Consider the following 12,852-nt stretch of genomic DNA (forward strand, 5'->3'; position numbering starts at 1 on the left):
ATTAACGTAGCAGGTTAGGATAGTTAGATTAAGGTAAGAAAAAGGGTTAGGGTTAGCTAAACTAAAACATAAAATCAACTTAAGAACCTCAATTTGACAAAAGCTGTATCCCATCTAGACACGACCGTCGGGGAGGTACACCTTGCCCTGAAGGTTGATGGCTCCCTCCTGTGGCTCCCAGCCCACCATGCTCTTCCTGGCAGATAGAAGTGATTTAATGAAAGAGGAAGTGGGTGCAGGAGAATTGTGGAAGGGTGTGATAATCCATCAGCTACAATTACAGTTACTCTGTTTCTGGCAAAGTCTGTTTTTCATGCTGAAAGATAATGTGAGATCCGGTTATCTTTTACTGAACTCAAATTTAACTAATCAAGTTGGATGGATTTTGGTTTATGATTTACCTACATTTAAAAAAAATCAAGCCTGTGAGATAGAGGAGAGGGAGAAGGTTATATTGCAGCACGTTTCCATTGTTGAATCAAGGGCGGACTTGACTACTTGGGGGCCTGTAACAAAATGCTGTAAAGGGGTCCCCTTCCCCTAAAAGGGTTATTTACCCACCACACATACATTAACTGCAATGAATATTATTATCCCACAATGAAAAATATATTGTGTATAAGTGTTTCATTTTGGGCAGTAATGAAATGTATATAGGCCATATCAAGCTGTTGAGTCAGTGGCTGACACACACTTTGTGTGTAGAATCAGTCAGTGGGCAGCTGGGGCCCATTTCATTTGAAACTGGTGAAACATGGATCAGGCCAACTCTGCAATGTTTCAAGTAACTGAGACTAATTGTTCTGGAGTAGAAGGTTCAATAGAAAATTACAATGTTCTAAATGCTTAAATTAGCATACCATGTTTTCACAACTGATGTTGACACCCATCACATATAGACTATTCAACATCCTGTCATATAAATGCACTTATTAGGAAGTATGTCACTGATGAGATGTGAGATGTGCCACATGAATTTCTTCTTACTGTTGTAAGGCAAGTGTCAACAACTTCACATCTTATCTTTGTATTTTAGTAATGAGATTCAAAATGTTCAATGTACAGCTGTTAGTTCATGCATTAGCTTCACAACTGAAGAACCTATGTGATTATGGACTAAAGTTTCAATGTGATACAGTATGTGTCACGTGACCTACTCTACCAGGAAGTGAATGTTTGACCTGTTTCAGGTGATCAGTAGTGAATGCGTTCTCACATGGCTTGTCCTGAGAACATGTTTTTTTCTCATTGGCCTCTTTCTGTCAGGTGAGTCTTCCACTCAACAACAATTAGTTATGAATCAGACATAAAGGAAAAAACACAAGTCATGATATTTTATGGGATGTGTGATATACTGGCTTTTTAATTGTGTAGAAAAGTGTACAGTTCCTTCCTGATTAGTGTATTTTAATAGTCTGGATTCAAACTGTCCTGTGAAAATGTATTTAGCATATTTTTGATACTGAACATTATCAGTTATTCAATCAAAAGCTGATATTAGATAAATGGAAACTGAGTGAACAAATAACACAACATTTACATACTTATTTCATTCATTTCTTAAACAACGTTATGCAACACCCAATGTCCCTGTTTAAAAAAGTAATTGCCCCTTTACACTCAATAACTGGTTGTGCCTCCTTCAGCTGAAATGACTCCAACCAAATGCTTCCTGTAGTTGTTGATCAGTCTCTCACGTTGCTGTGGAGGAATTTTGGCCCACTTTCCCCTGCAGAACTGATTTAACTCAGTGACATTTGTGGGTTTTCAAGCATCGTTTCAAGTCCTGTCACAGTATCTCATTTGGGATTAGGTCTGGACTTTGACTAGGCCATTCCAAAACTTTAAATTTGGTACATTAAATACATTTTAATGTATTCCTGATTGTGTGTTTTGGAATGGTGACATAACCAGTTATTGAGTATAAGGTGGGAATTACTTTTCCACACAGGGGCGTGGGTGTTGCATAACTTTGTTAATGAAATCAATTAAATAACTATAACTATTTTTTTTGTTATTTGTAAACTCAAGTTCCCTTTATCTAATATTAGGTTTTGGATGAAGATCTGATAACATTCAGTAAATAAAAGAAGCAAAATAGAGAACCAGAAAGGGGGAAAACCTTTTCATGTCATTGTATGTTCATGTGAATCCGACGTCAGTGTTTGGTTAACAGTATATCTTCCACCACTGTCCCTGTCCCCATACCGGGCTCAAACTAGTGGTCATCTGCTCACAACCACACGTCACCTCCCTCCTTGACAACACACCAACCAATTGAAAAATCACCTGTACATAGAAATAAATTCATATTAATGTTATTGGGAGAAACTGTACCAATGATGTGTATAAACCCTGGATCGCTGATTCTATGTAACGGCCAATGAGAGACTTTAAATCCACCGGTCTCTATATATGGTAGTCCCCAGAAGAAGCAGTCCTCCATAATAATTCATGGAATTATACAGTATTTAAATAAAATGTTTCATGGACTATATTACATGTATTTAAGTATTTTGTTGTAGAAGGGACAGTAAAGTTAGTACTCTATAAATAAAATACTTTAATATCTTCGACGACACACGTGACAGTGGTCAGCTATGCATTGTTTTAATTGTCTTTTCGGTTGTCCTACGTAGGCTTTTCCACATGAACATGTGATGAGATAGATTACTCCCTTTTCCTTGCAAGAGATGATACCCCTAACAGGGATGTTTCCACCTGTATGTGGGTGTCTGAAGGATGTTTTTGTAGTGCTATTGAACTGTGAGCATGAGTCACATTGGTATTTCCAACTTGTATTGTGTGTCAAGAGTGTCTGAGTGGGCTCATGGGGCAGGTCAGATCTCACTAAGCCATCCTGGGTTGGTCCTTGAGGTGTGCAATTGTTGTGTCTGATTGCAGAATATGCCAGTGCTTCTTCAGGATTGCTTTCATTTTCTCTGAACACTTGGTGTACTTAGTGCAAAATATTTGTTTTTCTTCTTTGGTTTAGTTTTTAGCAATTCTTCTCGTGGTTTTTGAGATATTTCCATCGTTGCATCATCAATAGTTTTTTCCATGTAGCCTCTGATTTTGAAATTATTTGTCATTTTCTTAGCATTGCTGTCAAAATCTGAATGTTGGCCACAGATTAGTTTAACCCTGCATAACTGGCTGTATGGTAGACCATTCCTGAGGGGAAGGGGATGCATAATATCTCCACGTAGCAGGGTATTGAGGTCTGTTGTGCTTTGTGTACAAGTCTGTATGTAATGCACCACTCTTTGATGATCCATAAGTCCAGGTAGTTTATATTTCTCTCAACAGTGAACAGTGAATTTGAGATATTCAGAGCTCTCGCTTAGCAGAGTTTGGAATTCATTTAGTTCCTGCTGACTTCCTTCCCAGAGCACAGACATCATCTATGTATCTCTTCCATGAGAGGATTTTAGAAAGTAGGGAGTGTCTCTGTTTTGTGAGTGTTTCCTCAAATTGTTCCACATATAGTTTCTCATAGTTGGGGGCAAAGGAAAATAGGAAAAATAAAAAACTCTGACTCAAAGATGAAGCAGCTATTGGATAATACCAATTTAGTGAGTTTCAAGATGCAACCATTGGCTGGAGAAACGGTAGGGTCTCTCTACTGAAGGAAGTGTTGTAGGTCACAAAATATTATTTAAAAGTTTGCATTAAAGTGTCTGTAATAGAATATACTTGTCTAAAACGAATATAGACATTAATAAATGCATTTCTATAGCTTCCTACATCTGTTTTACACTGGAGGAGGAGTAACAAGATGGCTGTGCAGTTGCCTCCAAACAGAGGCCCCTGTTAGTCATCTAGGGTTAATACATATCATTGGACTGAACTGAAAATATATCAGAACCTCCCTGATGTTGACTTTCATGTTGCAGGTGTTCTGGCCTGTTTTGGTCGACGAGATTTGAATGCCACAATGCCAGATAGACTGGATGTACTGACTGGCTCCTGTGTGCAAATCCCATGTTCATTTGATATTCCTGACCAAAATAAGTATACATTTAACAGCACAATACTAACCTCTGGAGTGTGGATAAAAGAAATCCCGTACTTTGATCTACATCCGGACAGAGTGATATTTAACAGTAGTAAGATGGTCAACAGATATCAAGGGAAGATAACTGGAAACATGTCCCAGAAGAACTGCACCACAGTCTTCTTCAATATAACCACCAGTTACTCTGATAAATACTACCTCAGGATTGAGAGTCAACCATTCCTTGCAACAGACATTAGAAAGTCTGTTAATATCGTTGTCAGGGGTAAGAGACAATTCAACTTTTAACCAACTATTTTTTCCAGTTTAGATTCCTTTCATCAAAGATAAGAGTAGAACAAGTGGACAGTTTAACTGTTAGTGTAAAATATATTTATCTGCAATGTTTTACAGATTTTCCTTCCAGTCCCATCATTACTGTCTCAGGTGAGGTGAAGGAAGGGACCCCTGTCAGCTTGAACTGCTCAGCTGTTGCTCCCTGTCCTGAACACCCCCCTGAGCTGACATGGACTCTCCCAACACAGTTCACACCTGAGAACCAACTGCAGGAGAATTCAGACCAAACCAAATCAGTTCTCTCCACGGTGACCTTCACTCCGTCATACCTTCATCATGAGAAGAACATCACTTGTACCTCAGTATACCCAGTAGGGATAATCAACAAGAGAGCTGAACATAACATGGTGCTTAACGTTTCATGTAAGATTTAGTCACCGGTTCCTGTAGAATAGATCATTCTATCATGTTTTCACTGATGATTGATTGTAATAGTGGTTTTGATGAGACTATTCAATATACCATATCCATATCCATTGTAAATGAACCCCTCTCCCTCAGTCTCTCCTAAGGACACCTTGGCCTCCATCAGTCCAGCTGATCCAGTATTAGTGGGCAGCTGTGTTAATCTGACCTGCAGCAGTACAGCCAACCCTCCTGTGACAACCTTCACCTTGTTCCAGATCTGTGGAGATAAACAAATACAGGTAGCATCTGGACAGAGCTACACCCTCAATGTGACTGCTGGTGATGGAGGACTGTACTACTGTGAAGCAAGAAATAGTCACGGCTGTGGGAAGTCGAATGAAGTGCAGCTGGCTATAAAAGGTAAAATGGGCACGTAGGGCACAATCGTAGGTTAGATATACAATATATATTCAAAAGTATGTGGACACCCCTTCAAATGCGTGGATGTAGAAGAGGTACTTCTACACACCTGTTGTAACGTCTTTCTTCTTGGAAAGGAGAGGACCAAAGTGCAGTGTGATTAGTGTCCATGGTTATTTAATGACAGAAACTCAACATGAACACACTACAAAACAATAAACGTGGCAAAACCCAAAAACAGTCCTATCTGTTACAGAGACAGGAGACAATCATCCACAAATCCCAACACAAAACAGGCTACCTAAATATGGCTCCCAATCAGAGACAATGACTAACACCTGCCTCTGATTGAGAACCATATCAGGCCAAACGTAGAAATAGACAAACTAGACACAACATAGAATGCCCACCCAGCTCACGTCCTGACCAACACTAAAACAAGGAAAACACACAAGAACTATGGTCAGAACGTGACACCTGCTGTATGTATCTAGGTATGATACGGTTTTAGGATCTTAATTTGATCACTGTATTGTTGCTTAGAAGTATATTGCATTGTGGGAAACAGAGATAAGCTTTGTGATTTGCATATATTCAACAGAATCCTGCACTAAAACATGGTTATATTAATAGTATTACACTTATCATGCAGCCTTATTTTGTCCAGCTAATAGACTCACCACCAATGGATCAACATTACAGAGGAAACGTTCAAATCCTTTTACTGCAGGATTATTTCACTGCAACAATACTGGCTAAATTAAGATCTTACATCTGTACATCTACAGTATGTGTATAATTTGTAATATTAGACAATGTGCAAAATGTTTCCTCTTTTTGGAACAGATGGCTATAATGTGTGTTTTATTTACAGGGCATGAAGAGCCTGTTAACCCAAAGGTTTTTGAGATTGTAGGAAAAACCTTGGGGTTGATTTTCCTTTTCAGCCTGATCGTATTCTTTGCATGGTAAAAAGTTATTCCCAGCCTCAGTTTTAACATATTTATCATGCTGATTGTGCTTTTGTATATGAAAACCTAAATGAATGTCAATATACCTTTATTCTTGTCTTCCAGGAGGAGGAGAACATCTAGACTCCCCAGTGGGTTTGACATGACAGACCGTTCACAGGGACTGGTGGGAATGGTAGAATAAACCTTTAAAACCCATCTAGAATGTGTGTTTCAGGAAGAATTGAATGAATACTGTGTTGTGTAACCAACTGTAACTATGAAGTCATTATTCTTCTGAAGTGTCGGTCCTGACAACTGATCCTTTCTCTGTGTTCTCTCCACAGAACTCCCCGGTTGGGACAGTGTGCTCTAACCAGGCCAGGGTCAGTAGAGGGAACCAAGAACCACCACTTAACAACCTAGATGGGCTTCATGCACAAGTCAATAAAAGAGGTACATTTCATGTATTTTGCCAATGGGTGTTACATTTGTTTACGTATAGTATTGTCATTGTGTATTAACTTTATTTTGACACTTTTGTTACAGCTATAATCGTGTGCTCTTTATCTACGTATTTGTGGAATTTGCTGGGATGAAAAGTGTTAAACTTTTGTATATATATATTTTTTTCACCTTTAGTTAACCAGGTAGGCCAGTTGAGAACAGGTTCTCATTTACAACTGCGACCTGGCCAAGATAAATCAAAGCAGTGCGACAAAAACAACACAGAGTTACACACATGGGATAAACCAACGTACATTCAATAACAATAGAACAATCTGTATACAGTGTGTGCAAATAAAGTAAGGAGGTAAGGCAATAAATAGGCCAATTGTGGCGAAGCAATTTACACTGGAGTGATATACAGTTGAACTCGGAAGTTTACATACACCTTTGCCAAATACATTTGAACTCAGTTTTTCACAATTCCTGACATTTAATCCTAGTAAAAATGCCCTGTCTTAGGTGAGTTAGGATCACCACTTTATTTTAAGAATGTAAAATGTCAGATTAATACTAGAGAGAATTTATTTATTTCAGCTTTTTTTCTTTCATCACATTCCTAGTGGGTCTGAAGTTTACATACACTCAATTAGTATTTGGAAGCATTACCTTTAAATTGTTTAACTTGGGTCAAATATTTCGGGTAGCCTTCCATAAGCTTACCACAATAAGTTGGTGGAATTTTGGCCCATTCCTCCTGACAGAGCTGGTGTAACTGAGTCAAGTTTGTTGGCCTCCTTGCTCTCACACGCTTTTTCAGTTCTGTCCTCACATTTTCTATGGGATTGAGGTCAGGGCTTTGTGATGGCCACTCCAATACCTTGACTATGTTGTCCTTAAGCCATTTTGCCACAACTTTGGAAGTATGCTTGGGGTCATTGTCCATTTGAAAGACCATTTGCGACCAAGCTTTAACTTCCTGACTGATGTCTTGAGATGTAGCTTCACTATATCCACATAATTTTCCTGCCTCATGATGCCATCTATTTTGTGAAGTGCACCAGTCCCTCATGCAGCAAAGCACCCCCACAACATGATGCTGCCACCCCCGTGCTTCACGGTTGGGATGGTGTTCTTCGGCTTGCAAGCCTCCCCTTTTTCCTCCAAACATAACGATGGTCATTATGACTAAACAGTTCTATTTTTGATTCATCAGACCAGAGGACATCTCTCCAAAAAGATTGATCGTTGTCCACATGTGCAGTGCAGTCTTTTTATGGCGGTTTTGGTGCAGTAACTTCTTCCTTGCTGTCAATATAGGACTTGTTTTATTGTGGATATAGATACATTTGTACCTGTTTCCACCAGCATCTTCACAAGGTCATTTGCTGTTGTTCTGGGATTGATTTACACTTTTAGCACCAAAGTATGTTCATCGCTAGGAGACAGAACTCTTCACCTTCCTGAGCGGTATGACAGCTGCGTGGTCCCATGTTTATACTTGCATACTATTGTTTGTACAGATGAACGAGGTAACTTCAGACGTTTGGAATTGCTCCCAAGGATGAACCAGGCTTGAACCAGGAGGTCTTGGCTGATTTATTTAGATTTTCCCATGAGGTCAAGCAAAGTGGCACTGAGTTTGAAGGTAGGCCTTGAAACATCCGCAGGTACACCTCCAATTCACTCATTTGATGTCAATTAGCCTATCAGAAGTTCTAAAGCCATGACATCATTTTCTGGAATTTTCCAAGCTGTTTAACGGCACAGTCAACTTAGTGCATGTAAACTTCTGACCCGCTGGAATTGTAATACAGTGAATTATAAGTGAAATAATATGTCTGTAAACAATTGTTGGAAAGATTTGTTGTGTCATGCACAAAGTAGATGTCCTAACGGACTTGCCAAAACTATAGTTTGCTAACAAGAAATTTGTGGAGTAGTTGAAAAACGAGTTTTAATGACTCCAACCTAAGTGTATGTAAACTTCCGACTTCAACTGTATGTGCAGATGAGGATGTGCAAGTAGAAATACTGGTGTGCAAAAGAGCAGAAAAACAAAAACATATATGGGGATGAGGTAGGTAGTTGTTTGGATGGGCTATTTACAGATGGGCTGTGTACAGCTGCAGTGATTGGTAAGCTGCTCTGATAGCTGACGCTTAAAGTTAGTGAGGGAAATATAAGTCTCCAACTTCAGTGATTTTTGCAATTCGTTCCAGTCATTGGCAGCAGAAAACTGGAAGGAAAGGTGGCCGAAGGAGGTGTTGACTTTGGGGATGACCAGTGAAATATACCTGCTGGAGCGCGTGCTATGGTGACCAGTGAGCTGAGACAATGTGGAGCTTTACCTAGCAAAGACTTATAGATGACCTGGAGCCAGAGGGTTTAGAGATGGATATGTAGCGAGGACCAGCCAACGAGAGAATTCAGGTCGCAGTGGTGGGTTGTATATGGGGCTTTGGTGACATAAAAGCTGGCACTGTGATAGACTACATCCAATTTGCTGAGTAGAGTGTTGGAGGCTATTTTGTAAATTACATCTCCGAAGTCAAGGATCGGTAGGATCGTCAGTTTTATGAGGGTATGTTTGGCAGGACGAGTGAAGGAGGCTTTGTTGCGAAATGGGAAGCCGATTCTAGATTTAACTTTGGATTGGAGATGCTTAAGGTGAGTCTGGAAGGAGAGTTTACAGTCTAGCCAGACACCTAGGTATTTATAGTTGTCCAAATATTATAAGTCAGAACCGTCCAAGATATTGATGCTAGTCGGGCGGGCAGGTGTTAACACATTGTCCAAAGAAGGGCCAGATGTACACAGAATTCTGTCGTCTGCGTAGAGGTGAATCAAAAAATTACCCGCAGCAAGAGCGACATCATTGATACATACAGAGAAAATAGTCGGCCCGAGAATTGAACCCTGTTTTGATGAGACTATTCAACATACCATATCCAGATACATTGTAATTGAACCCCTCTCCCTCAGTCTCTCCTAAGGACATTGCAAACTTTTAAATTATATTCGGTGACCTACAATACTTCCTTCAGTAGAGAGACCCTACCCGTGTTACAGCCAATGGTCGCATCTTGTATCTCACTGAACTGGTATTTTCCAATAACTATTTCATCTTTGAGTCAGAGTTTTTACTTCAAATTCGGGGTGTAGCCATGGGCTCCCCCTTTGCCCCCAACGATGCAAAACTGTATGTGGAACAATTTGAGGAAGCACTCATCTACAAAACAAAGACACACTCCCTTATTTCTAAAATCCTCCCATGGAAGAGATACATAGATGACGTCTTTGTGCTGTGGGAAGGAAGTCAGCAGGAACTAAATTAATTTCAAACTCTGCTAAACGAGAGCTCTGAATATCTCAAATTCACCATGCAGACTGTTGAGAGAAATATAAACTACCTGGACTTATGGATCATCAAAGAGAATGATGCATTACATACAGACTTGTACAAACAGCCAATAGACCTCAAAACCCTGCTACGTGGGGATAGTATGCATCCCCTTCCTATCAGGAATGGTCTACCATATAGCCAGTTATGCAGGTTTAAACAAATCTGTGGCCAATAGTCAGACTTTGACTGCATTGCTAAGAAAATGAAAACTAAATTCAAAAATCAGAGACTACATGGAAAAAGGTATTGTATTGTATGTGAACCTGTATGTAGAACAATTTGAGGAAGCACTCATCTACAAAACAAAGACACACTCCCTTCTTTCTAAAATCCTCCCATGGAAGAGATACATAGATGATGTCTTTGTGCTCTGGGAAGGAAGTCAGCAGGAATTAGATTAATTCCAAACTCTGCTAAACGAGAACTCTGAATATCTCAAATTCACCATGCAGACCGATGAGGGAAAAATAAACTACCTGGATTTATGGATCATCAACGAGAATGATGCATTACATACAGACTTGTAAACACAGCCATCAGACCGCAAAAACCTCCTACCCTTCCCCTCAAGAATGGTCTACCATATAGCCAGTTATTCAGGGTTAAATTAATCTGTTGCCCAAAGTCAGATTTTGACAGCAATGCAAAGAAAATGAAAAAAAAATATTCAAAAACCAAGAGAGGATTTTCTAAAAAGTTGACCAAAGAAGAAAAACAATGCAATAGTCTTTTGCACTAAGTAAACCAAGTGTTCAGAGAAAATGAAAGCAATCCTGAAAAAGCACTGGAATATTCTACAACCAGACAAAAAGATTGCAAACCTCTTCAAGGAACCCCTACTGTTGGTCTATAAGTGTTGTCACAATATTTTGGATAACTTAGTGAGATCTGACCTGCCCCCTGAGCCCACTCAGACACTCTTGACACACATTCCAAATGGGAACTACAAATGTGGCTCATCACATGTTCATGTGGGGAAGCCATTGCGTTACAAACAAAAAAAACATTTAAAACAATGCATAGCTGTAAGAACATTGATTATCTAGTAGCAGCTCACTTTGTTGAAGCTAACCATCCCATCTCCTCCCTCAAATACACAGGTATTGAGCATGTTGCTCTACCAAGGAGAGGAGGTAACATGGACATCCTACTACTGCAGAGAGAGGCCTACTGGATTTCCTATATAAAACATTGACCTCTAGTTGTCAGAATATTGACTTTCCTCTCAGGCCCTTCTTATGAACTATTCATTTCATGAAGAAGTCTTATAAATGGATCTATTCTTTCTACAGTTTATCAGCGTACAACCAATATGTTCCCCCTGTTGATGATGCTTATTATGCATTAGGGATGAACCAAAAGATGACATCTTATTAACATTTAATGAAATTAGAAACAATTAAATAAATGTGAAATTAAATTAAGGTATGTTGATGCAAATCTCATGCTAATGTTAATGAAAACAATAGCCTAATATATTCAATATGCTGTAAACTATTTTCTATTAACAGTTTCACTCAATTCATTCTAATTAACCTCATAATTATGACAGACCCCTCAAAACTGTCATTGGTTGCACTAATTGCACTGTATTTCTACATAACCTGGTTCAAGCATTCATGACTTTACCCTGAAGAAGGAACAGTGATGCCGAAACGTTGGTGTTTTACCCAATAAATTACTGGGAGTTTATATATATATATATAGAGTGTTCAACTCTCTTTGTTTTTATAGCTTATTCACCGTCAGTCAGCACCTCTACACTAAGTCATTTTCTCTGGGTGTGCTCCAGATAATGCTTTTTATATCACCTGAACATAACAAATACAATAAATAAACATGTACAGATATTAAAGTGTTTTATTTATAGAGTACTAACTTTACTGTTCCTTCTACAACAAAATACTTGTAATATAGTCCTTGAAACATTTGATTTAAATACTGTAGAATTCCATTAATTATCATGGAGGACTGCTTCTTCTGGGGAGTACCATATATAGAGACCGGTGGTTTCATAGTCTCTCATTGGCCATTACATAGAATCAGCAATCCAGGGTTTATACCCATCACTGTTACAGTCTCTCCCAATAATAATAGTTGTGGAAGGACCACCAGAGGGCAGGCTGGGCTCATGGATAGTAGCCCAACAAGGCATGTTGAGACATTTGCAATTTGATAATGCTATTCTACACATTTTGCAATGAGGCTGAGACAAAATTTGCCATTTTAAAGCTAATTCCCTGATATTCAACACATTTTGCCATGAGGTCGATAGGAAAGGTTTCAGTTTTAAAGCTAATTTCCTGTAATTCTACACGTGCTATCATATGCTATCTGGGGCCGTTCGGTAATCTGTCCCTGCTCCTAATCTGCTACCAAAATAATTTCTTATTGAAGTGTTGTGAAAAGAGTGTGTCCCATGTGCAACAGGAGAGAGCCAGCGACCTGCAGGGCATGGGCGGCAGGGCAGACATAGGCCCTCTCTTCGACAGTCAAGTCTAGATGAGATGAAGCTTTTGTCAAGTTGAAGTTTTAGCATTTTAGCTAATCCTAACCCTTTTCCGTACTTTCATCTAATCATCATAACCTGATATGTTAATTATCCTTACCTGCTGCATAAATTCTGCTAAACTTGCTAGAAAACTACATTTTCACAAAAGCTGTATCCCTTCGAGACAAATCCAGCTTCGACCTGCCCAAGGCCTTCTGGGAGAAGGAGACCCAGGAGCTGAGGGCGTACTTTACCCAGCAGGTGGGGGAGAGCTGAAGGCTCTGGAGGACAAGGTCAGGAATTAAGAGGTGGAGGGACCAGATGATTCAGAGAGAGAAGAGAAAGTATTGACTATTGGACATTATACTACGCTGATGCTGCTATATGGTGGGAATGGGGATATGGTGGGACTGACAAAAAAGGGACTAACAAGCTC

General features: G+C 39.4%; 1 protein-coding gene and 1 long non-coding RNA gene across 2 annotated transcripts; both read left to right on the plus strand.

Annotated features, from left to right (window-relative positions):
* The first annotated feature begins 3,899 nt into the window (after window positions 1-3,899).
* Window positions 3,900-6,094, plus strand: LOC118937300 (myelin-associated glycoprotein-like). The gene is made up of 4 exons (XM_090189186.1): window positions 3,900-4,283; window positions 4,445-4,717; window positions 4,856-5,122; window positions 5,997-6,094. Exons 1-4 carry the CDS (start codon window positions 3,938-3,940, stop codon window positions 6,092-6,094), a joined length of 984 nt encoding a protein of 327 aa, XP_090045312.1. The 5' UTR covers window positions 3,900-3,937.
* A 96-nt stretch (window positions 6,095-6,190) lies between these two features.
* LOC149979476 (uncharacterized) lies at window positions 6,191-6,539 on the plus strand. The gene is made up of 2 exons (XR_016484343.1): window positions 6,191-6,268; window positions 6,420-6,539. It is a non-coding gene; the product is annotated as an uncharacterized LOC149979476 (long non-coding RNA).
* The last annotated feature ends 6,313 nt before the right edge of the window (window positions 6,540-12,852 follow it).

Source organism: Oncorhynchus mykiss, chromosome 11 (genome assembly GCF_057628025.1).
Source record: "Oncorhynchus mykiss isolate SJ-2025 chromosome 11, ASM5762802v1, whole genome shotgun sequence".
In the NCBI taxonomy this organism is placed as follows: Eukaryota; Metazoa; Chordata; class Actinopteri; order Salmoniformes; family Salmonidae; genus Oncorhynchus; species Oncorhynchus mykiss.